The following is a 26,555-nucleotide window of genomic DNA, read 5'->3' as shown; positions in this document are numbered from 1 at the left end:
GATTTGTTAGAGAACTCAAACAGGTAAGTTCTCTAACGTTCGCTTTTGTGATCAATTAATTACGACAATAGAAAGGGAAGATTGATGTATGGAAAAACAAATTTTGATGAGAGAATTCTTACAAAAAGCAGACTGGGAAAGGATACACAAGGAGGAAACAGTAGAAGAGAATTGGAGTATTTTGACAAAAATTTATAAAGGAGTGGAAAAGTATTCCAAGACAAAAACAAGAAAAAGGATATGTAAAGTGTTGGTACAACAAAAGATGTAGAGAGTTAAAAGACAAAAGAGATAAAGCTTGGATAAAATGGAAAAGACAAAAGACCTGAAAAATGGAAAATATATACTAGTTATAAAAATAAATATGTACAAGTGTGCAGAGGAGATAAGAGAAAATGTGAAAAGGAGGTAATAGAAAAATGTAAAGATCAACCAAAACTATTCTATTGATTTGTAAACAACAAACTGAAAAACAAACAAGACTTAGAGAAACTAAGACAAGGAGTTGAATACACAGAGGAAATAGAAATGGCAGAAATTATGAACAAGCATTTTAAATTGGTGTTTACTAGGGAGAACATACAACCTAGAGATATCGAGTGGGAGGAGAAAGTCCCCCCTATGAAAGAGATAGAAGTAACAAGGAATGAAATAATTAATCACTTGAGTAATCTCGATGTCAGAAAATCGCATGGACCAGATGAAATGGTAAACTGGATTTTGAGAGAATACAGGAACGAACTAACAGACAAAATACATAGTCTAATAAGCAGTTCATTGAAAGAAGAAAAAGTTCCAGAAGATGGGAAAAGAGCAAATATAGTACCAATATATAAAGGGGGAAACAAGGAAGACCCTACTAACTATACACCAATCTCTCTTACAAGTGCAATAGCTAAAATTTGTGAAAGAATGATCAAAATTAGATGGGTAAGGCATTTGGAAAAAAAAAAAAAACATACTAAATCCGTGGCAATTTGGACCATCATGCATCACAAACTTTAATGTTTCTATTCAAGGCTAATAGATGCAATACAAGAAAGAGATGGATGGGCTGATTGTGCATTTCTAGACCTGAAAAAAGCTTTTAATAAGGTGCCACATAAGAAGTTGCTAAAGAAATTAGAAACTGCAGGAGGAATACAGGGCAAACTGCTGAAGTGGATGAAAGACTTCTTGCATGAAAGAAAAACGAGAGTGGTGATAAGAGACAAACACTCTAATTGGGATGAAGTGATTAGTGGAGTTCCACATGGAACAGTTCTGACCCCAATTATGTTTGCTATATATATTAATGATATGGATAAAGGAATTGAAAGTTATACGAGTTTCTTTGTGGACAATGCAAATTTGTTGAAAAAAGTGAACACTGTAGAGGATACTGAGTCGCTACAGAGTGATCTCAATAAAGTATGGGAAAGGAGTAGGAAGTGGGAGATGGAATTCAATATTAAGAAGTGTAGTATAATGGAATTTGGAAGAACAAAAAGAATAGTGGGATCATATAAATTGGGAGAGGAAAAAATTAAATAAGTAGAAAATGAGAAGGACCTGGGAGTCTTTATTACGAATAATATGTCCCCTGAGAAACATATAAACAAATTTTTGGACAAACTTATAATTCAATAAGAGCAATCAAAGTGGTATTTACATACCTGGATGAAGAAATGGTGAAGAAAATACTAGTCACTTTGATAAGACCAAGATTGGAGTATGCAGCGACAACATGGTCTCAAAGTTCAAAAAAATGTATAACAAAACTTAAAAGAATACAAAGAGCAATAACGAAATTGGCACCAACACTCTCAGAACTATCATATTATGAGAGACTAGCAAAACTTGAGCTACACACATTAGAGCAAAGAAGAGAGGACACTTGATAACTATTTATAGAATCATGAAAGGCATAGAAACTATTGATAGAGAGGATATAATAAAATGGGATAGTAGACAAGAGGACACTGAAAGAAAATCAAGACAGTTGTAGAAGACCTAAAAAAGAACAGGTTTCCCCACAGGTTAATAGACATTTGGAACAAGTTAGATGAGAATGTGGTGTGTGCAAAAACGATACACAAATTTAAAAAGTCTAGATAAAACGAGATATGAAGACGGGACACCACGAGCATAGCTCCCCTTCCCGTAAAATACATCTAGTTATATACATTCAAACTCCTCTCTTCCTTTCTTATGTTCCATGTTTCTGCCCCGTACAGTGCTGTCAGCACAATCACTCCTTCATATATCCTCCTCTTAGCATCCATTCCCAGATGTCTATTTCTCATTTCACTTTTTAATCCACCAAGGCATTTACTCGTTTCTCTCAATCTACATTCTACCTCCACCCCCACTCCTCCCTTTTCTGTCACATTCGCACCTAAGTATCTAAAACTATCCACTTCCTTCAGTCTCTCTCCCTTAACCCCTTGAGTACCGGATGTGTATTTATCTAGTTGTACCTAGTTGTAATATACGGGAGGGGAGCTATGTTCGTGGTGACCCGTCTTTGTATCTCTCCGCATCAAGTTTTGTCTTAAAATCTTGTATAGTGCTTGCACATACTGTTTTGTTGTCTAATTTGTTCTATGTATTAATCGCTCTGTGTGAGAAACTGTTCCTTTTCAAGTTTTTTCTATAGCTCTCTTTTTTCAGTTTTTTTCCGTGTCCTCTTGTTTTACCGTTGTCCCACACTATCAGGTCGTTCCTGTCTAAAACTTCCATTCCTTTCATTATTCTGTAGATAGTCAGCAAATCTCCTCTTTCTCTTCTTTATTCCAGTGTTGGTAGGTTCAGTTTGGATAGTCTTTGCTCATATGTTAGTTTGTGACACCTGCGTGTCATGGCTAAGTGCACCCGCCAGGAACCGAGCGTGCTCCCCATGACACGCACATGTCACAGTTATAAGCTGTGTGTATTGAGGGCTCTCAAGGCCTTGGTTTCTGGGTTATTTCTACCCACGTGGTGGCAAGTGTCTGTGTTTACAAACATAAGGCTCCAGTCATTCGTGTGACGGTTTGAAATGTTTGTTTACGTAAGGTTGATGGGTTGGTAATGAAGGGGTTAATGCTCACAAAAATATATAACTGATACAAATGAAAATTTTCCACCAGTATACATATTTCTACCGATTTTTTTTCTCCAAATATAAATACAAAAAAATAGAAATAGCAAACATGAAAAACTAAATTTTATGAGGGATACCTTTTTTGTAGTTCACTAAACTTGTTGCTCCACTCCACTTTCTCCATCAGATTTTGCTCTTGTTCCTCAACACGGCCCAGCAACTCTTTCACCTAATAAGAACAAACATTTAATTAATAATTCTAATAAGTTTGAGGCCATTAATGCGAAAGATATTCACAATATATACATATATATATATATACACATAAATAGACCAGATACAGAAATAATGAGGAGCCGTTGAGACTAGATTTAATATTTACAACAGAACCTGAAATTGTGAATAAAATTCAATACATGACACCAATTGGAAAGAGTGACCATATACTTATTGAGACTGAACTAAAGGACTTTGGAAAACTAAAGAAATTCCTTCTGAATGCAAATTGGGAAAATTCTTACATGGAAGAGACAAAACTGGAAGAGAAATGGGATATCTTGATGGATAATTATAATGAAGGAGTGAATAGGCATGTACCAAGACAGAAGCTAGAGAGTGTGTACATTAAATGATGGTTCAACATAAGATGCAGTGAGGCAAAAGATAGATGAATGCAAGGGTAGTGGGTCTGGGGTTGCAGATGATTGAAGAAAATGGAGAAAAGTTGGAGGTGAGCCAGTTGTTGTTTGATGACAACACTGCACTTATAGCAGGATTAGAGGAGGGATTGAGGAAGTTAGTGACAGAGTTTGAGGTGTGTGAAAGAAGGAAGCTAAATGTGGGCAAAAGTAAGGTGATGACATGTACAAGGGGGGAGAGTGACAGCAGGCTGGAGGTGAGCATAAACGGTGAAAGACTGGAGGAAGTGGATAGTTTTAGATACATGGGTGCAAATGTGGCAGGAAAGGGAGGAGTGGGGGTGGAGGTAGAATGTAGATTGAGAGAAGCGAGTAAATGCCTTGGTGGATTGAAAAGTGTAATGAGAAATAGACATCTGGGAATGGATGCTAAGAGGAGGTTATATGAAGGAGTGATTGTGCCGACAGCACTGTACGGGGCAGAAACATGGAACACAAGAGAGGAAGAGAGAAGGAGTTTGAATGTGTTTGAGATGAAATGTCTGAGAAGTATGATAGGGGTTACTAGGCTAGATAGAGTGAGAAATGAGGAGGTGAGGAGGAGAACAGGGGTGGAAAGGGAGCTGGAAGATTGGGTTGATGAAAGAGTATTAGGATGGTTTGGACACATGGAAAGAATGAGTGAAGAAAGATTAGTAAAAGAGGAGTGGAAGGCAGATGTGGAAGGAGTGAATATGAGGGGGCATCCTAGGATGAGATGGATGGATGGGGTGAAAGGTGCATTACAAAAGAGAGGAATGTCTGTGGAGGAAAGACAGGAGAGGACAGAAGATAGGGGTGAATGGAGAAAGGTTGTGTATGGATGATGCTGTGATGCATGAGGGGGAGTGGGCAGGGGATGGGGGGTGAGGAAGTATCACAGCCCAAAGGGATTTCTCCCTGTCTTCTGTTTTTCTGCATAAGGGGACGGAGAAGGGGGTCGCCGAATTTATGAAGCGGCCTTGCTGTGGATATGCTGTGTCCTGCGACACTGCTTCTGACCCAAGGCAGTGGATAGGATGCAGGGATGACCCATCATCCAGGAGGTGCCAAGATAAGAGGGAGGGAGGAGGGTGGAGGGGAGTGGAATATATAGGAAATGGAATGGATGGGAGTGGTTTCTATGCCTTTTTCTTTTTGGCTACCCCCCATGTAAGGGGGAAAAAGCCTTTGGTATTTGTATGTATTTACAAATTGCAATTTTCTGTATAACTGCAATCTGCAACATCACTGTAATGATCAAATCAGAATATGCACTCATGATCTATTTTTGCTTGATAGCCTAATGAACTTGGTCTTTGCAGAGCAATTCTGAAATATTTTGGAGCTCCAGATATTGAGCCAGAAGGATCTTCTGAGCTTTCTGACCAGGAGGCTCCAGGGCAATCATGTTCTTAAGGTCCTTCTTCCATCCAAGAAGCTCTAGGACTATCACATACCTCAGGACCTAAGAAAGTATCATCTGCACATTCACATGTTCATCTGCCCATTTTTACTAAGCCAGTAGATCCAGCTGACTGGCCACCAGTTCTGTCCAATTCATTCAGGACTGATGCAGTTGGCAGAGGGCCATTTCAGATTAGTTCTGATTTCACATTCCCCCAAAAACATGGCAGAAGTTTTCATTATTTTCACAGAATATTGGTTAATGGGGAAAAGACTTGGCTTATCTACTCAAAAACAAAAAAATTCCCTTGCTGCTTTTGTTGTAAATTATTTTTAAAGGAACACGAATTGGTGACAGAAGGACTGACTGACTGGAAAAACTTGATGCACTTTTGAAAAGTCATGAAAGCAGTCCAGAACAGACATCACACATAGTGACCGGGAAAGATCTACAGCTTCATTTGCAAACTGGAAAGACACTATTGGAATAAGGACACTATTGGAATAAGAACATAAAAATGAAGGAGACTGCAAGAGACCATAAGGCCTACACTAGGCAGCTCCGTATCTATCACCACTTGTCATCCCCATCCATAAAGTTGTCTAATCGTTTAAAACAATTGAGAGTTTCAGCACTTTCTACATGGTTACTAAGCTTATTCCATTCGTCGACCACCCTATTAGTAAACCAATTCTTGCCTATTTCCTTCTTGAATCTAAATTTGTCCAGTTTATAACCATTACTGCCAGTCCTGCTCTGTTGTTTTAATATGATGACCTTGTTTGCATCACCCTTGTTAAAGCCTTTGATCCACTTCAACACCTCTATTAGATCACCCCGCACTCTGCGTCTTTCCAGAGTGTGTAAGTTAAGGTGCCTAAGCCTCTCTCCATAAGGAAAATTTCTGAGTCCATGTATCATTTTGGTCATTCTTTTCTGTACTGATTCTAGTGAATTGATGTCCATTCTGTTGGACGGAGACCAAAACTGTACCACATAGTCAAGGATGGGTCTATCACCAGATAGAGTTTAACCTCTGCACTTCTATTCGTTACCATCCTAGCAATGAAACCTAATGATTCTGAAAAGAAGCACTGGAGAGATGTCCTGACTCGCTTAATCACCATCATCCAATCTCTACCCGAGACAAATCTTGCATTTAGAGACCTTGCTCTCAGGTCAAGTAGCTGTGGCCGTTAGCCTTTTTGCCAAGTTGTATTATTTTATTACTTTGTGGTTATATTTCATTCTTTGTAGTTTACAATGTTTAATTTATAATGTAACCAGATTTCTTGCAACTGGTCCTTTATGATTCTCAGATACCATTTGTCAAGACGTACGCTGTGTCGTACTGGTAACTTTATTTAAATTATATTTGTGTGGCAACAGTTGTCAATCAGAGGCCGACTGGCTGAACATGTGCTGCGCGCAATGTCGAGTTGCCGTTTAGTTATCATTGTCCTTTTTCTTTCTTTGTGATTAGTATTAAGGTTTTTATTTTGTTACGTGCATAATATTCTTGTGTGTGAAATTTTAAGTTTTTGTAACTGGGTTAAACTTATTAGCTACCAGTGGAAGTGGGATAGGAAAACACTTCCTATTGACCTTTCGGCCTCTGGCTCCAGTGACCATCAGGTCAATTGGCGAGCCTATATAGAGAGGGTCAACCCGTTTTTCGAGCCCTTTTTTTTCCCTCTTCTTTCAACGAATAGGAAGTCGCTGCTTTCCGTAAGTTTAAGGTAAACCCCTTTGTTTTAAGTGTTGCTATGGTTAACCTTTTGTTGTACTACAGTGGTACGTGTGGTGACCAGACATTTTATCTTAAACTTAGGTTTAGCAATAAGTAAATGCACGGAGTCTTTTAATCCGTTTTGTAAGTTTCCATGTTTGTATTTTCCTTTTACTGTACCACTGATTTGCATATTTTCATCTTTCATGATTCTGCTTCCGTTGTTTAAATTAGGCCAAAATTGTTAACTTATAGTTTATTGTTAATTTTTTCTTGTTTAAATAAAGTGTATCAATATTTCATTTAAACTTTTCTGTCACCGTACTATGCCGGACCTTGTAAATAACCTAACTGTACCAGTCATACGTCTGTTACGACCTTGGCCGTAGATATTCATCTCTTTTTTTAATACACCAAGGTCATATTATTGACACTGCTTACTAAATTTGATCCATGACAGGATCAAATTTAGCAAGCAGCTCTACCTCTTAAAAAATTCTCATAGCACAATGAGTGTGTTGAGAGTGGTCAGTTCAGTCATTTCTGCTATCTTGGAAATATCATCCAAAATTAACTTATTGCCTCAATCAGTGGGAAAATATTGGACACAATAATGACTAAGATTAAACAATCCAAATATTATTCAGTCATTTTGGACTATACTCCCGATGTAAGCCAAGACCAGATATCAGTCATCATAAGGACTGTCAAAATGGACAAAGCACCAGAAATCAAAGAACATTTTATGGGATTTCTTGTAACTTCTGAAACAACAGGTCTTGGTTTGTCATCAATGATTTTGAAGAAACTGATGGAGCTGCATATTCCTTTTGATGACTGAAGAAGGCAATCATATGATAATGGTACCAACATGAGAGGGATGAACAAAGGAGTTCATGCCAGACTTCTTGAGAAGAACCCCTGTGCACCTTATGTTCCAGTTGGGGCACATTCTCTAAACTTGGTGGTATCTGATGCAGCAACGGCTTTAACAGATGCCACCAGCTATTTCAGCAATATACAGAAACTGTACAGCCTTTTTTCAGCAGCACCACAAGATGGGCAATCCTAAGGGATTATGTCACTGTTGCACTCAAGACTTAGAGTGACACAAGTATTAACAGCATAGAGGCTGTGTGGTACCAAGCCTCTAATATATGGGAAGCTTTGCTGAAAACCAGGAAAGTGATAGATCCTCTAACCAAGGTTGAAGCCCAAAGTTTGGTGGAAGAGGTGGGGTCATACAGATTTCTGACTTGCACAGTCGTATGGTATGACATTCTACACCATGTGAACCATGTCAGCAAGCTCCTGCAGTCTCCCAAAATGCAGTATGATGTGGCAGTTGACCTTCTCACTAAAGCAAAAACATCTCTAACTAAAGAAGAACTGGCTTCACTTGAGGAAATGAATGTAGAGGCTGTACTCAAAGAGAAAAGATTAAGAAGCACAAAAAAACACTTTGCTTATGACGCCCTTGATGAACCCATTGCAGATGCCATGGAGAGGGTAGAAGCAACATTCTTTAATGTTGTTGTTGACACAGGGTGAAGTGGGAGACAGAGTTGGAGTGCTGTTCAATTTCCAAAAACTGGATGATTAGACATTGAGCAACCAGTGTGACCCCCTCTCCATGACATTTAGCACCGGAAATGTGACACTAATGGAAAGGAACTGGCTGTATGGTATGGTATGATATTTAGGCCAGTGGCCAGGCACTGGGACCGAGGAGGTCATTCAGCGCCGTCATGACTGATTGGTGAGGAGTGGGTAAAAGATTAAAATATGATAAAATATAAAGTCATTAAAATTGGTTAAAAAATAAATAGATAAAAAGTAGAAATAAAATTGTTTTGATAGAGATCTAAATTTCATTGAAAAGATTTCTTTTAAAAATCCAAAAAGTTGATAAATTTCAGCTTCTTCACCCAAAATCTCTTTGAGAGATTTTGAGTGAAGATTGTACTTTATCTTTATATTTAAAAACTTTGGGCAGTGCACCAGAATGTGCTCAACTGACATCAAAGTGCCACAATGAGCACACTCAGGTGCACCGCCGCTATCCAGGATGAATTTATGGGTTAGGTGGGTGTGTCCAATCCTTAATCTAGTTCAAATAAACTGCTTTTTGCGAATCAAGTTAAAATCAGAAATCCATGGATTTATGGAATTTCTAATATTTTTATATTTCTTATTATTAGCTAAAACTGGGAAAGATCATTGCTCTTGCCATTTGTTTAAAATATGGGATTTTATTATTCTTTTCATGTCAGAATGTGGTATCTTGGTATTTGGCATGTTGATACATTGTGCAGCTTCCTTTGCTTCCTTGTCAGCTAGTTGTTGTTGTTGTCGTTCCCTAGACTGTCTGTCCGAGCAGTCCCGTCTCCCCAAGGACTGCCATAGCCGAAATTGGGTTTTCCCACAAATCCTTTATAGAGCGTATGTTGTGTTGTTTGCGTGCATGATTGTGTATAATGCAGTCTTCCATTATGTGCTGTATGGTATGGGGTGAAGTGTTACATCCTGGGCAGCTGTTCACAAAGCGGGCATCCAGCCTCTTCTGGTAGCTTAGAAGTGCTGGGTGGTGGCCGCACCGCAGTCTGGCCAAGTGGACTCTGTCCTTTCGTGGGAGAGAGGATTCAGAAGGGTGGATATCAGGGGGTCTGGCATGCAGCAGTGTGTTGTCTTTCAGTGTGTTAATGGAGCGGTGAGTGATATGATTATGAATATGTTTCCGGAGGCTGGTATTTGGTGGTTGTGGAGGAAGAGAAGAGAGTATCTGTGCGTGATAAAGGTCTTTGGGTGTTGTTTTAATGTTTTTTGGTGTGTGTGGGTGTTCTGCTATGTAGTGTAGCGGGTGTGATGTGTTTGTGGTGGCTGCAGCAAGTGTTTGTGTGCCTCTCATGTCGAGGTGGTCCTTGACTTTGAGGACTTTTGTTTCATAGTGTAAATGGTCTGTAGGTGTTGTATTTGTGCAGCCTGTAATTGTTTTTAGGGCTTTGTTTTGTTTGATTTGAAGGGTGTTGTGGTGTGTCTCATTGAGATTAGGAGCCCATGCAGGACTCGCATAATTCAACACTGAGCGTATGCATTGTTTGTATATTGTTATATTAGTTTCTTTGTTTTGTCCAAATGTTGTTCCAGTGATTGACTTAAGTGCGTTAAGTCTGGGTGTGCATTTGTTTTTTATGTTTGTGATGTATTGTTTGAAAGACATGGATGTATCGTATGTTACACCAAGAATTTTCGGTGTGTTTGTGTGTGGTATTAGTGTTGTTGATGTAGAGATGAGGTATGTATTTGTGTTCTTTTGTCCAGTTTGTGAGAAGTGTTGCTGTAGATTTGGTTGGAGCTATTTTGAGTCTGTTTGTGATGAACCATGTGTTGAGTGTGTCAAGGTATGGCTGGATTATTTCTGCAGCTTTGTCTGTGTTACGATGTGTGCATGTGATTGTTATGTCGTCTGCGTAGGAAGAGATTTGTATTTCTGAGGTGTCTGGTGTGGGTAAGTCATGCATGTATAGATTAAATAGTGTGGGGGATAGAACTGAGCCCTGTGGTACTCCGTTCTTAATGTTTCTGATGTGCGATGATTGGCCATTATATGACACGTAAGCATTCCTACCTGCCAGATAATTGGCCAGCCATCTTTTGGTGTTATTGTGCATGTCTGTGTTATATATTTTATTTGTTAGGTCCTGGAGCTGCAGCGTCTATGTCGTGGGACCACCCCCCAACCCCAAGAGTTGGGGGCCAAACAGCAGCAACCACCCCTGACCATCAGCTCTACGCAGGTGGCACCAATCCCCAAGAGGAGCTACGCCTACCTTGGGGAGTACCACAATCCTTTTTCCCAACATGCAATATTGTCAGCTAGTTCATTGTCGTGGATTCCCACGTGTGATGGAACCCAGTAGAAATGAACCTCTTTGTGTTGGCAGGAAATATGAAATAGCCACTCTTGAGCTTTTTGTATTAAAGGGTGAAAGCTATTAAAACAGCTAATACTGTCCAATACACTCTTTGAGTCACAATAAATTACAAATGCATCTCCTTTGGTTTCATGTATTACTTTTAAAGCGTGATTAATTGCTGTTATTTCTGCAGTAAATATGGAGGCCGAATCAGGAAGTTTAGATAAGTATGATGTGTCATTATGGATGACAGCATATCCAACTCCATTATTCGATTTGGATCCATCAGTATAAATCTTTGTGTGTTCTTCATGTATTTTATCATGTTCTAAAAATATAGACTTCACCTGCTCAATTGGAGTGTTCCTTTTGGTTACCTCTATAGAGCATTTTGATACTTCAGGGGTAATCCAAGGGGAATATGTGGATGGCCCACTTGAAAAACGTTCTGGGTATTGATAGATATATCTTCTACTTGTTCATTCATTCTGACTTGAAGGGGTTTTGAAGATCTTGAACCTTTAAAATCATCACCATTTACATTTTTGATAATATCAAAGGCAGGGTTTTTACGGTCTGTCTTTATCTTAAATAAAAGTCTTAGTCCTAGTTCCTCTCTACGAAGGTCAAGTGACAGTTCACCAGAATCTACATAAATGCTTTCTACTGGTGATGTTCTAAATGCCCCTGAGCATATTCTAAGGCCCATATTATGAACTGTGTCAAGTTCCTTCAGTCTAGTTCTGCAAGCGGAGGAATAAATTTGACAACCGTAATCAATTTTGGACCGGCAAAGAGTATTGTATAATATTAGCAGTGATCTTTTATCTGCTCCCCAACTAAAGCTAGATATAACTTTCAAGATGTTCAATGATTTCCTGGCTTTTGTCTTCAGGGTATCAATATGGCTGGTCCAAGTCAATTTTGAGTCAAAAATCATGCCAAGAAATTTTACCTCTTCTTCATATGGTAAAATGGTTCCATTTAGATTTAAGGTTGGAATTACTTCTCTTCGTCTACGTCGAGTAAAACGTACAGCAGTGGTTTTTATGGTTGAGATTTTAAAGCCCCATGAGTCAGCCCATCTACTAACAGCATTAATTGAATTTTGTAAATGCTTGCAGGCTGAAATGGCATCATAGCTTGTACAATAAATTGCCAGGTCATCCACAAAAAGGGAGCTCTTTACAGGTGGTGCAATTTCTTCTATAATATTATTTATTGCCACAGCAAAACAAGTGACACTCACTTCCTTGGGGGACACCCTCCTTCTGAATAAATTGTTTCGAGAGACTATTGCCAACTCTAATTTTTAATAATCTATCAGATGAAAATGAGTTAATGAATCTCAGCATATTACCTCGGATGCCTATTTTATCTAATTGTTGGATAATTCCAAATCTCCAAGTTGTGTCATAGGCTTTCTCGAGATCAAAGAAAACACCTATCGTTTGACACTGTTTTGAGAACCCTTGTTGGATTTGGTTGGATAGTCTCAGCAGTGGGTCCAGCGTGGATCTGTTCTAAACAGAAACCGAACTGGTCGGGTGAAAGTTTGTTTTCAGATTCTAAGTACCAAACAAGTCTGGTATTTATCATCTATTCCATTAACTTACAGACACAACTGGTTAAGGCTATGGGCCTGTAGCTAGATGGATCAAAAGGATTCTTATTGGGCTTTTTGATAGGTATTATAATGGCAGTTTTCCAGCTTTTAAGTAATATACCTGTCTCCCAGGTTCTGTTGATGATTTAAAAAAAAAAAAAAAAAAAAAGGTCTTAGCATCTTCTGGGAGATTCTTGATAATTTCATATAATATTGTGTCTTCACCAGGGGTTGTAGTTTTTGTGGAGGAAAGAGTTTCTTTAAATTCTTGTAGGGAGAATTTAACGTTATAGATTTCTCTGCTATTTGAGTTGAAATCCTGAGAAATCTGAGCATTTTGAATTTTCTGAGATTCGGGCGAGTGATTTTCTGGGCTAGAAATTTTGGAGAAGTATTCACCTAAATTTTCTGCAACGTCATATGGATCTGTAATGAGTGTGTTATTTAATTTAAGTGTAGGTAGAGGTGAGGGAATGCCACAGACAGTCAATAAGACCCTATACCCCCCCCAAAAAAAAAAAAAAAAAAAAAATTACTTGAATTTATGTCAATCTCAGAAACGGTCCTCAGAGCCAAAAATCCGAGGAAGATTATCACCCCTGATAAATACAATCATCTCAAAGCCTGTCTTTACTTACTTTGTATTCCCATTACACAATGAATTTATTCCATGAAGTCTTGCTGAAAACCTGGAGCCCAATTTCTGCTATATATCTATTTCCCTAATTTCAACAAGTTCATCTCCATTGTAGTTTAATTTGTGAAATGGTACTACCTTAACTTCATTTCACAACTGGTGTGGTCCACTGCTCCCCCTTTTTTTCTCTCTCTCTCACTTTATATTTATTTTTTTTTCTTGCTATGCTTAAAAGTATGCAGAAAAATAAAAAGAAAGAGAAACTGCTGTCTTACTTGTATTTCCAAACTGGCTATTCTTCTCCTGCTGTTCTGCCCTTCTACTAGCAGATCTTCCTTTTCTTTAACCAATTTGTCCACTTCACGTTCTGATCTATCCAGATCACCCTCACAAACCTCCAGTTTCTTTTGCATTTGTGCAAGTTCACTGGTGAGGGTGTTGATTGTTTCATGGTCCTCTGCAAGGCTCAGCTCCAGTTTAGTGCTGGGAATTTGACATGGGGACTGGGAATAAAGGAAAAATTAAATTGTCAGCTGCTTAAAGTAACAAATATTTATCAATCAATCAATTCATTGTCCCTAGGCCTCTCTTGAAGGTCCACAGCTCCCAGATAACTGGCAATGGCCACCAGTTGGCCTACACCTTACTCAGGGATGATTTTTTTTTTTTTTTTTTTAAGCAACAGAGAGAAGGATGCCTAGTCCTATCCCCATCCCATTTTTGTCACCCCTTACAACTCAAGTGAGAACATTTGCTAGCAGTATTCTTTTCCCCCCATAACAGGGTTTGGAGTAAAAAGGAAATTAATATTCAGAGAAATGGTACAGGACAGTATCATGAGTAGGGGGTCAACTTAATGGAGGGACAATTGCAGTATAATAAAGTATCATCATTTCTCTATGAATAGAGATTTCCTCTATCACAGGCAAAATGATGTGTGGCTCTAGTCCATTGGGGCCAGATATGTAAGAAACTTTAGGAAAAAGTATGGATGTTTTTTCGGCTTTTATGGATTTGGAAAAGGCTTATGACAGGGTAGAAAAGAAGGCACTGTGGGAAGTATTGCAGATATATGGTATAGGAGGAAAGCTTTTAAGAGCAGTCAGAGTTTTTATGAGAGTGGTACAGCCTTTGTTAGAATCGGAAATGGAGAGAGTAAGTGGTTTGAGGTAAAGGTGGGACTTCGCTAGGGATGTGTTATGTCACCTTGGTTATTCAATTTATATATGGATGGGGTGATGCAAGAGATAAATGCAAGGGTAATGGGTCAGGGATTGAAGATGGTTAAAGAAAATGTTAAGTGGGAGATAAGCCAGTTGTTGTTTGCTTATGACACTGCACTTGTGGCAGGATCAGAGGAGGGATTGAGGAAGTTAGTGACAGAGTTTGAGAAGGTGTGTGAAAGAAGGAAGTTATATATGGGTAAAAGGTGACAAGATAAACAAGGGGAGAATGTAGCAGCAAATTGGAAGCGAGTATTAAGAGTATTAAGGGAGAGATACCAGAGTTAGTGGATAGTTTTAGATACTTGGGTGCATATGTGGCAGGAAAGGGAGTGGAGGTGGAGGTAGAATGTAGATTGGGAGAAGTGAGAAAATGCCTTGGGGGATCAAACAGTGTAATGAAAAATAGATATTTGGGAATGGATGCTAATAAGAGACTGTATGAAAGAGTGATTGTGGCAACAGCACGCTATGGGGCAGGAACATGGAACACAAGAGAGGAAGAGAAGTTTGAATGTATTTATCTAGCTGTATTTACCTAGTTGTGTTTTATGGGAAAGGGAGCTATGCTCCTCGTGTCGTCTCTGTATCTCATATCTAATTTGCACTTAAATTCATGTATTGTTTTTGCACACACTATTGTTTTGTCTAGTATGTTCCATATATTGACCACTCTGTGGGAAACGCTGTCCTTTTCAGATCTCTTCTATAACTGTCCTTTTTGAGCTTCCTTCCATGTCCTCTTGCATTTCTCTTATCCCATTTTGGTAAGTCTTCTCTATCAATGGACTTCTACGTTTCTCATAATTCTGTAGATGGTCAACAAGTCACCTCTTTCTCTTCTTTGTTCCAGAGTCAGTAATTTTAATATTGACAATGTGTCTTCATATGACAGTTTTGATAGTGTTGGGGCCATCTTTATAGTTGCTCTTTGGATTTTCTCAATTTTTCTTATATTCTTTTTAGCACTGGGTGACCATAGTGTCACTGCGTACTCCAATTTTGGCCTTATTGGTGTGACTAGTATTTCCTTTATCATTTCTTCATCCACATAAGTAAAAACCACTTTTATTGATCTTAGCAAGTTATAGGTTTCACTAACAATTTTGTTTATCTGTTTGTTTCTTAATGTTGAAGTCCTCTTCCCACTACTGACTCTATTCCCAAACCCTGTTCAGATCTCTCTGCAGTGAGTTACAGTGTTTCAGTATTCACTTTAATAGGTTTGTGTCATCTACAAAGAAGTTCATGTAACATTCCACACCTTCATATATGTCATTTACATAAATAGCAAACATTATTGGAGCCAATAATGATCCTTGTGGAAGTCCACTAATCACCTCTTCCCAAATAGAACTCTTATCTCTGAGCACTACCCTCATTTTTCTTTCATTTCAGTAGTTTACCTTGTATCCCTCTTATGGTTTCCAGTTTTCTTAATAGTTTTTTATGTGGGACTTTGTCAAGAGCTTTTTGTAGATCTAGGAGAGCACAATCAACCCATCCATTCCTTTCCTGTATTATGTCTAGCAGTCTTGAGTAAAAACACATCATATTACAAGTACTACAGCAAAAATATGCAAAAAAGTTATCAAAAATGGATTAAATACTTAGAGGAAAACAAAATACTAAATCCAAAACAATTTGGATTTAGATGTTAAAGATCATGTGCCACAAACTTAATATGCTTTTACTCGAGACAAATAGAAATAATTCACGAAAGGGATGGATAGGCAGATTTACAAAAGGCATTTGACAAAGTACCACACAAAAAGCTACTATGAAAAATTGAAACAATAAGTGGAACACAAGGAAAGTTATTGGAATGGTTGGAAGATTTCTTGAATGGGAGAAAAATGAGGGTGGTACTAAGAGACAAGTACTCAAATTGGAAAGAAATGATAAGTGGAGTCCCACAAGGCTCTGTATTAGCTCTGATAATGTTTGCCATATATATAAATGACATGGATGAAGGTGTGGAATGTGATATGAACTTCTTTGCAGATGATGTGAAACTATTAAAGAGAGTAAGTACAGAGGAAGATTGCAAATCATTACATGAAGACCTGGACAAAATCTGGAAATGGAGTCAGAAGAGTGAAGTGAATTTCAACATCAAGAAATGTAGTATAATAGAATTTGGAAAAAGCAAAAACAGAATATCGGGACAATACAAAATTGGTACAAAGGAAATTAAAAAAGTCAACTCAGAAAGGGACCTAGGAGTAACTATCACCAATGACATGGCACCAGACAAACATATCAATAAATTAGTCGGAGAAACTTTCAATTTATTGAGATCAATGAAAGAGGCTTTTGACTTCATGGATAAAGAAATGGTAAAGAAAATATTAGTTACATTGATAAGACCTAAATTGGAGTATGCTGCAACACTATGGACACCTAGTACTAAAAAGAACATAAAAGAAATCATAAAGAATTCAAAGAGCAATGACAAAGATGGCACCAACACTTTGCAAATTGATATACGAATGAAGACTGGACAAACTCGAACCACCAACCTTGGAACAAAGAGAAACAGGAAACCTGCTATCCATCTACAGAATTATGAAAGGGATGGAAGTCCTTGATAGAGACGACTTACTAAACTGGGATAAAAGAAAAATCTGAGGACACAAAGAGAAATTCAAAAAGGAGAGTTACAGAAGAGATATGAAAAAGAATAGTTTCCACACAGTGATAGATATCTGGAACAAGCTGAATAAAGAAGCAGTAAGTACAAAAACTATACAATTTAAGAACGAACTGGATGCTGAAACATACAAAAGCGGGTCAGTATTAACATAGCTTTCTTCCCTTAAATACATAATCTACCCTGTCTAAATTCAAATTGTCTCTGATTCAGTATATTGTTCTCCTCCAGATGTTTTATCCATCTACTTCTTATAACCTTTTCACAAATTTTGGCTACTGTGCTTATAAGGGAAACCGGTTTAATTTGTTGGGTCTTCCTTATTTCCTCCTTTTCTAGATTGGTACAATATTAGCATTTTTCCAGTCTTCTGTTTTTTTTCCTTCTTTGAGTGAGCAAATTATTATGTTATATATTTTGTCTATTAGTCCTTTGCATTCTTTTATTACCCAGTTTGCGATTTCATCAGGGCCATGTGATTTCCTGACATCAAGGTTCATTATTTGGTCCATTATTTCTTTCAGTGTTACTATTATTTCATTCATTCAGAGGGGTGGGGGGTCACTTCTTTCCCTTTATCCCAATGTTGTACGTTTTCTCTAGTGAAAACAGACTTGAAGTGTTTACAAAGGATTACAAACGATTACAAAGGCAGAGCATGCCGACAGGAGACCTTTTGGTCCATATCTAGGTCAGATGCGAGAAAAAAATCATAATGATAATAAATGAATTAATAAAAACTATAATAATGTAAATAAATAAAATACATAAATAAATGCATAGGTATAGTTAAATAATAAACAAACAGGTAAATAGTAAATGTTAATAAATTGACATATAACTAATAATGAATGAGAATCAGACAAATGGTAACAAAACAAAAACAAATAATATAAAATAAATGATAATCATTACAGCATCTTGCTAGTGGAGATGAGGGTGGACTGTGGATTCTTTTACTGTGCATAGCTTCAGACTCCTTAGCTTTGCTTCTGTGCATCTCAACTGAGTGAGGCACACCAATCAGCAATCCCTTTACTGGGGAGCCTCCTAAGTTTGGGAGAAATTGACTGATTTATGGAATTTTTGGCTTGAAGGCCGAGCGCCAAAGTTTGGGAGAGAGATTGTCTGAGATGAGGCTTTACTGAAGGAACTCTGTGAGGTTTCAGCAATGGAGACCTTAGGTACCCCTCCAGATAGGACAGGAGACAACCCCTCAAAAGGGGATGAGAGAACCTCTGCAGAGGAGGATTGAGGAGTATTAGAAATTCCAAGTTGTGGAGAAGAACAATTAGATCTAGTATTTACCTAGTTGTATTTCACAGGACGAGAGCTATGCTCGTAGTGACCCATTTTCTTATCTCTGCATATCTAGTACAACCACTCCTCTTTTAACGACGACAATTGGGACCAGCGTGCCATTGTTAAGCGAATTGGTCGTTAAGCGAAAGTGTATACATATTCGTACATGTACTGTATGTACAATGTCCAGCAATACATGCAACTTTATTTTCGTGTATTTTCCCTCTTTTATACAGTACATTAAAGCTTTATTTACTGTTTATTTACCATGGTTAGGTTCCTAAAATTACCGTATATGACCAAATCCGCGTATGCTGACATTCCATATTGAATACCGGGGTATTTTTTTAGTTTCGACCATGGGCACAATATAGCAATAGAAAACTAATTATTAATTTTGTAAATTAAAATGTATCAATGTAATATGTAATTTTGTGGGCGGAAATGAAAGTAAAAATTACCATGCTACAAGAAAATATGCTAATGAACGAAGTCGGTAGCATAGGATCGGGACGCCATCTTGTCGTCTGCCAACGTCTCTCACGACGACGACAACGAGGACGAGCCGGATGACATTTAATTTGCAGGTAATGATTTATCAAACACAGGTTAGGTTAGTTTAGTTTAGGTTAGGCGAATTTATCATCCTTTCATTTCCTCGACATTGGCATCTATCATAACAAACATGGTGTACCATTTGTCCGACATGACTTCGTTACTTACGAAATTTGTTTTAGCACCCTTTTTTTTTATTTCCGCTCACAAAATTGCATATTACTTTGATACATTATAATTTACAAAATTAATAATTAATTTTCTATTGCTATATTGCGCCCTTGGTCGAAACTAAAAGTTTACCACAACCGGTATATATTGTACCCCAAGTAGTTTTTCCAGCTTGCAGGATGGTAATGTAGACCTAAGCTTCAGAACACTTTACCTCACAGCTAATATCCACCGTACAAGTTCATTTATAACATCATACAAATTTGCCTCAGCCAACTTAATTATCGTATACAATGTCGTAACTTTGGGAGATTTATGTTAAACGAATATTGGTCTGTCATAAAGCCCGTCGTTACTCCGAGTTGTCGTTAACCGAGTAGGTCGTTAAACGAGGAGTGGGTGTATACACTCACTATCCGAGTTACGACCTGTGCGACTTACGTCCACCCGTACTTACAACCACATTCAGCAGATGCCTACATGCAAATATTATGAATTTACTGGTTTACTGTACGCTTGCACGTGGCGTCCAGCATCCCGTACGACAATTACGACAGCACAGCATCTCACCAAGGTTGCGCTGTCTGCCATAATTATGGTATTTCTACCATAATTTAGTGTGTCTACCATCTACCATACGATGTCTACCATATACCATAATTTTACTGGAATTGATATTATACCGTATTTCGATTCCCAGTTCCCACCGATAATCAGGGCAGGTGGGAATGGTCAGAAAGGGCAGTTTTGCCAGATCGGTGATACACGCTTCCCCGAAAGCCAAGACAGACAGTCGGTTTACAGTAGTCCTGCATTCGTACTTTTCATTCTGGTTCGAGTTCTCTATTGGTCGAAAGTCGAAAGCTGTAGTGTACTAACATGGATACAAATAGCTTTAACCCAAGTCTATGATATTCCTGGAGTTCTGAAGTATAATATCTTATATTCAATAAGACAATATATCTCATGTACTATTCCATGCATAAAATATTTATTTGATGAAATAACGTTATGCTATGATTATCGTTCTTTTCTTACGAAGAGAGACCAAACGTTTTCGCATGGGAGGCAACGATTGAGCCCAGTGCATAGAAGTGAATCTTGTAATTGTTTTCATGTACATTTGAGGGAATTATTTTAAATGTTATTAAGCCTTTATTACTTCAACCTCTTTTTATTAATTATGCCTCGACCAGCGGATACCAACGGATCCCCCATGGTGCCTCACCAGACCTACTGCCTGATCTTTCCCTTGACCATACGCACGAAGAAAGTGTAGATGACGTGCAACCAATGAGTGGATTTTTTTTTTTTTTTTTACATGCATTTTTTTTTTTTTCTTTTTTGTATCTTTGTGTTAATTTGTATTTTCGGTCTCTAATAAGAATCCTGTGTAATATATTTTCTTTCTTTACCCTATCCTATCAATTTATTATTAATTTATTATTTAGTATAACAATCAAAGAGTATTGGATATTTTGCATACACTGAGAATGTTCTACAATGAGGCCACAAATGAAACATTTGAGCTGGATTTACGCTCTGCATCATATGTCCTTGAGTATACACCTCGAATGTATACGGTCCGAGTTACGACCATTTCGACTTACAACCAGTTGGTTGGAACCGATCTAGGTCGTAACTCGGATATTGAGTGTATTCTTAAATAGTGTATAGTTTTGGCGTTCACTGTTTCTCCATTTAGTTTGTTCCAGATATCAATCATTCTATGTGGGATGCTATTTTTTTTCAGGTCTCTTCTGTAACTGTTCTTCTTTAGCTTCTTTTCATGTCCTCTTGTTTCTCTTTTGTCCCACTTTAATAAGTCATCTCTATTGAGAATTTCTAACCCTTTCATAATTCTGTAAATGGTCGACAAATCACCTCTTTCTCTTCTCTGTTCCAATGTTGATAGATGTAATTTCTCCAATCTTTGTTCATATGTCAAATCTGACAGTGTGGGTGCCATTTTTGTCGCTGCTCTTTGGATTCTTTCTAATTTTCTTATGTTCTTTGTGCTAGGTGCCCACAGTGTTGCAGCATATTCTAGTTTAGGTCTTATCATGTAACAACTATTTTTTTTTACCATCTCCTCATCTATGTAGTCGAAGGCCAATTTCAGTGATCTTAATAAGTTATAAGTCTCTCCTAATAATTCATTTACATATTTATCAGGTGTCAAGTCACTTGAGATGATTACTTCCAGGTCCCTTTCTGAATCAACTTTTTTTTTACTTTTTATTTGTTTCCAATTTTATATTGACTCGATACTCTGTTTTTGCTTCTTCCAGATTCCATTATGCTACATTTTTTAATGTTGAAGTTCATCTCGCATCTCTGACTCCATTCCCATATTTTGTTTAGGTCTTCTTCCAGCAATCTGCAATCTTCTTCTATTCTTATTTTCTTTAGTAATTTGGCATCAGCAGCAAAGAAGTTCATGTAACAATCTACTCCCTCATCCATATCATTTATATATATGGCAAACATTAAAGGAGCCAATACAGAGCCTTGCAGGATGCCACTTTTCACGTCTTCCCAGTTTGAATTTTTGTCTCTAAGTAGCACTCTCATTTTTCTCCCAGTCAAGAAATCCTTCATCAATTCCAGCAGCTTACCTTGTATTCCTATTATTTCAATTTTTCTTATTAATTTTTTGTGGTACTTTGTCGAATGCCTTCTGCAAATCCAAGAAGGTGCAGTCTGCCCAGCCATTTCTTTCTTGTATTATCTCAATTAATCTCAAGTAAAAGCAGATTAGGTTTGTGGTGCACTGTCTTCCACTTCTAAAGCCAAATTGTTTAGGGTTTACTATTTTATTTTCTACCAAGTGTTTCGTCCATTTGTTTCTGACAACTTTTTCGCACATTTTTGCTTCTGTGCTTGTAAGGGATACCGGTCTGAAGTTTGTAGGATCTTCCCTATTTCCTCCTATGTTTGCATCTTTCCAATCTTGCAGTACCTTTCCTTCTTTGAGTGAGAAGTCTATTATCTTGTATAGTTTATCTCTCAGTTCGTCTATACACTCTTTCAGAATCCAATTTGCGATTCCATTTGGTCCATGCGATTTCCTGACATCTAGGTTTTATATTTGGTCTCTTATTTCTTTTTGCGTTACCTTTATTTCTTTCATTATGGGTAATCTTTCTTGTTGTCCATCTTCCCAAAATTATGAGCTCTCAATTGTTAAAACAGACCTGAAATGTCTGACCATAACTTCTGCCACCTCTGTGTCATCTATATATTCTTTATCTCCTTCATGCAATTTCACTATTTCGTTTTTACCCTTTAGTTTTTCATTTATGTATCTGTAAAAGAGTTTAGGTTGATCCTTACATTTGTCTATATCTTTTTCATAATTTATTTTTTTCTTTCCTTTGATAGTAACACTTTTACACTGAGGCTTGGGTTCAGTGCTAACAGAAGAATTCATATTGGCATTTTTATTTCTATTGGGTTCTACAGTTGGTTGACCCACTTTACTATTTGTTTTAACAACATCACTATCTTTTAGAATTAGCTAGTAGTCTTTTAGCATGACCAACACTAATATGTTCTGAATGGGCTTTTAGTAATGCTTCCTGTTCCTTCTTATAAATTATGCAGTTCTTATCCCTGGCATTATGCTCTCCTTTACAATTAATACAAACACTTGGGTGAACAATCCCCATGCTCAGGCTGAACACATATCAAACACAGTTTGTCTCTTGCACATCGGCAGGAAGGCTGGCCAAATCCATAGCAGTTAAAGCACTGAAGGGGACAAGGCTTAAACTGCTTCACATAAACAATCTCTTTTTCTATCTCTACATAATGAGGTAGATCTTCACCAGAAAAAGTTAGGATAATCATAGAAGAACAAGGGATTTTAAAAACCTTCCAAACATTAGTTGAGTACATTTCTAAAATTTCATCCTCCTCAGTCATAGAGATCTCTATTAAAAATTACCCCTTTGGCATAACTAAAGGTGTAGTGGGGTTTAACTTCCTTAATGTCTGATTTCTGACTCAAGTTAAGCAGCATGGCAACTTGCTCATAAGACTTTACATAATTGAGAAGGAATTTCTTCCAAATTGTGATACCTGTGAGTTAGTCAAATTACCAGAGCCAAGGTGACTCTTGTAAACTCAAACAAGTTAGCACGCTCCTTTGCAAAAGTGATAAGCCACTTAGGTGGATTGGGAGGCCTCTACACACTTTCCTTCCTTTCCTCTACAGAGTTTTCTGGATAAAAGATATCCAGGTTAGATGTCGCTCTAGCAACAAGTTGGGCCAAAGATTCATTTCCTTTGGAATTATTATAATCCAAGCAGGCAGCAGTTGCATGCTGATTAGAAAGAAATGAAATCCAGACTAGCCAAGCCTTAAAGTTGTCAGTCAGTTTAACCCTAATCTCTTTGATCCAAATTTACAGAACTCTTCATGTAAGTCAACATAACTCTTATCAAAAGACATATTTTAAATGTAAGACTATGACAATTAGGAGCAATACTTGAGCTATTTATAGGCTCCTGAGTATCTAAAGATAATTTTGTCACTCCAGAATGCATTCTAATTGTAAGTTTTTGGACAACTGAATTATCTGTCAATAAAGTCTCAGTATCATTACCGAAGTCTTTTTTCAAGCCGGAGTCAACAACTGATATTTTTACTTTTGCCAAGCCAACATTGTCAACGATAGTATCAGCAGTATTAGGAGAGGGATCGGGAGGTTTAGGAGGAGGATCAGGTAGAGGTGGAGGTTTAGAATATACAGTCTGAACAGGCACCATGATCGTGTATATTTATATGGCCACACCATATATCAAGAAAGAGAGAGGAATACATAGAAGATACTGCAAATGCCTGATGCCTCAAGTAATACAAGAAAAGCCTCTGCAGAGTCGAGAAGTTCCAGAAACGACTATCTACAATACAGGGCCTCGGAGGCGAGTTAGAGACTTCGTCAACCCAAAAATTTGTCCTCTTTAGTTTTGTCCCATTAAGAATGGGGCTGGTGTAGTCACTCTGCATGTGCATGGTATACATCCCCACTTGACTGGGTTTAACCTTTTGCATACGGTGCCGCCTACGTAGGCGGCATGAGGAGCAAGTGGATACACGAGGCTGCCATATCGGCGTCTTGATTATATTTATTGTAGTTGTCCCTGCGTAATTGACATACTCTCTAAACTGGCTTCATCACATTTTCTATGGTTATCAAAATTCACGGGTGAAAGAGAGAACGATTGATATAAGCGGTGACTCTTTTTTATGGTGCAAGTATTATGACGCAACATCGTACGTCTGGCAGCTAATGCTGCCCGCGAGATTTTGACCCGGAGTGAAGTGGTTAAACATGTAGCTTGGGAGGCACCAAGATACCAGGACCTTCCTTAACAAGTATTAGATAAAGATGATGAGAATAGGAGGACAGGGTAGAAAATATGAAGGATAGGGATAGGAGAATTCATAAAGGAAAAGGGTGGGGGATCCCCAATCTATTCACTACCCCAAGAACCTCATCCTAAAACAACTGTCATGGGGTGAGGGTGGCAAATCCTATGACCATTCTGGTCCATAGTCAAAGACAGGCTTGGGTCGTCAAAAGTCCATTGGCTCTGATTTTCTCTGGCAGCTTAGAGCTGACCTCTCCAGTATGGTTGCACCTGGCTGGCACAGCTCAGCCCATCCTTGCTAAACGCAAGCCCCCCTACTACTTCAAAGTACTGCCCTCCCCAGGGTGATGGGTGGGGGTAAAAAAAAATTGGGTGACTTTTATAGCCAATGGATATGGCTACTTGGTCATTACCACAGATTTGACCCTGAATGTAATGCCTATTTTTTGGCAGATTTTTTAACTTGTGGCACACTGCTGCTGATGTTCGATACATAAAACAATTGTGGCATACAACATATGCAGCTGATGCTGTAGGGGTTAAGAAGCACATTTAGCAAGGAATGGAGTTGGGGTTGAGGTAAACTCTAAAGTGATGAGCAAATAATTGCCTTGAGGGAATGAAGTGTTATGAGAAACAAGTATCTAGGGATGGACACAAAGATAAGACTTTAGAAAGGGATGACTGTATAAACACTATATAGGGCAGAATTGGAATATACAGAAGAAATACTGTGTCCGAGATGAAGTCTTAGAGAAGTGAGGGATAGAGTGAGAAATAAAGAGGTGAGGCAAACTGGAGGGGTGAAGAGCTCGCAGACAGGGTTAGTCCAAAGAATACTGGGATAATCTGAGCATATGAAAAGAATGAGTGAAGAAAGACTGACAAGAAGATTGTGGAAGACAGAGGCACACGGAGTGAATTTGAGGGCAAGACCAGGAATGAGAAGGATAGTTGGGATGAAGTGGGCCTTGGGTAAAAGGGAGAGATCAAGAGATAGGTGTGAGAGGAGACTGGTTATGAAAGGATGATAAATCTATGCAGCTCAAGGGGCTTTCTCTTTATCTTCTCTAATTACTTGTGAATAGATGAGAAGGGAAGGTCATCCTATAATAAAACAGTGGGAGTAAACCAGTTTTGGCTATTGGGTCCTGCTGTGGAGGTGTTGTGTCTTGCTGCATTAATTCTAACCTTGGGAGAGGGATGGGGGTAAGGCTGGCCCTTCATTCAAAAAGAACTAATGTAAAATGGAAAACAAATGGGTGTTGGATGGGTGTGATATGCTGAAAGGTGGGTGCCTGCCTTGGCTGGCTACCTCCTTTGTAAGAGGGAAAAGGCCTTTTTGTATAGTGATAAATGTAGACTTACCTAGTGAATCCTAAAATGTTTACCTTTATTACATATGAAAAAGGAAGAAAAATACTTCACTGATTTTGCAAGTGAAAAGTGCTTCTAGCCACTTGAGAATGAATTCTCAAATATTATAGTTGATGTATGGGATCAACAATGACATTGCAATACAAATCATGACTGGCATAGGTGAAAGCCACATTGGCACACTTGCCTTCACAACAGCATCCAGCATGGCCTGGCCATACATTTCAGCTGTCTCAGGTATAACCACCACAAATGTACAGAACATACTAGTGCCTCACACTAACAGTCCCTAGACAACACATCTTCCCTGAGTGACTTTCTGGACCTGGCCATAGGCTGAAGTCAGTTACTTGAAGGCTGTGGATCTTCTTTAAGAGACCAGGGGCAATAGATTGACTGATACAAAATCAAAACATAACCCTGGCAAACTGTATCTTCAATTTTATAAATCACAACAACTGTCATAATCCTTCATATAACTTCATGTTACTCCAACTTAAGTTAATGACTTGTGTTAAAATATCTGTAAGTAAATGTCTATGAATTTCATAATTTTCACACACACACAGACACTTTCGTCAAATGGACGGCAAGAATTGGTGTACCGAAGAAAAAGAAAAATCTACGTGGATCTCAACGTCCAGGAAGTGCCTTTTTGTATTTACAGGGAAGGGGAGTGCTCGTGGAGTAGTGGGGGAGTGATAGGGAAGGAGAAGGGAAGGGATTATTGAGGGAAATGAGGAAGAGAGGGGCATGGTCCAGGAGGCCAGACGTCTTGTAAACAAGAGGCGGACCAACAATAATGATTTTGGTGACGACGGGATCAACAAAAATGTAAAGATTAAAAGTATAGATAAGAGCAGCACAGTGGAAGGTGA

At 38.2% G+C, this 26,555-nt stretch overlaps 2 protein-coding genes across 15 annotated transcripts in view; one reads left to right on the top strand and one right to left on the bottom strand.

The window, feature by feature from the left end:
* The window catches only part of osp (myosin phosphatase Rho interacting protein outspread), a 600,580-nt gene that overhangs the window by 293,600 nt on the left and 280,425 nt on the right, over positions 1 to 26,555 (bottom strand). For all 14 annotated transcript variants that reach the window (XM_076182079.1, XM_076182084.1, XM_076182083.1 and 11 more), the window contains 2 exons: positions 13,293 to 13,520; positions 3,202 to 3,293 (listed from right to left, as the gene is read on the bottom strand). In XM_076182079.1, coding sequence (XP_076038194.1) covers positions 3,202 to 3,293; positions 13,293 to 13,520 — 320 coding nt within the window. The remainder of the gene's footprint in view (positions 1 to 3,201; positions 3,294 to 13,292; positions 13,521 to 26,555) is intronic.
* The window catches only part of LOC143023539 (uncharacterized), a 279,586-nt gene that overhangs the window by 195,555 nt on the left and 57,476 nt on the right, over positions 1 to 26,555 (top strand). The window lies entirely within an intron of this gene.

Source organism: Oratosquilla oratoria, unplaced genomic scaffold (assembly GCF_046742065.1).
Source record: "Oratosquilla oratoria isolate Oo_2021 unplaced genomic scaffold, ASM4674206v1 SCAFFOLD50, whole genome shotgun sequence".
Classification (NCBI taxonomy): Eukaryota; Metazoa; Arthropoda; class Malacostraca; order Stomatopoda; family Squillidae; genus Oratosquilla; species Oratosquilla oratoria.
This window is presented reverse-complemented; position numbering and strand designations above follow the sequence as displayed.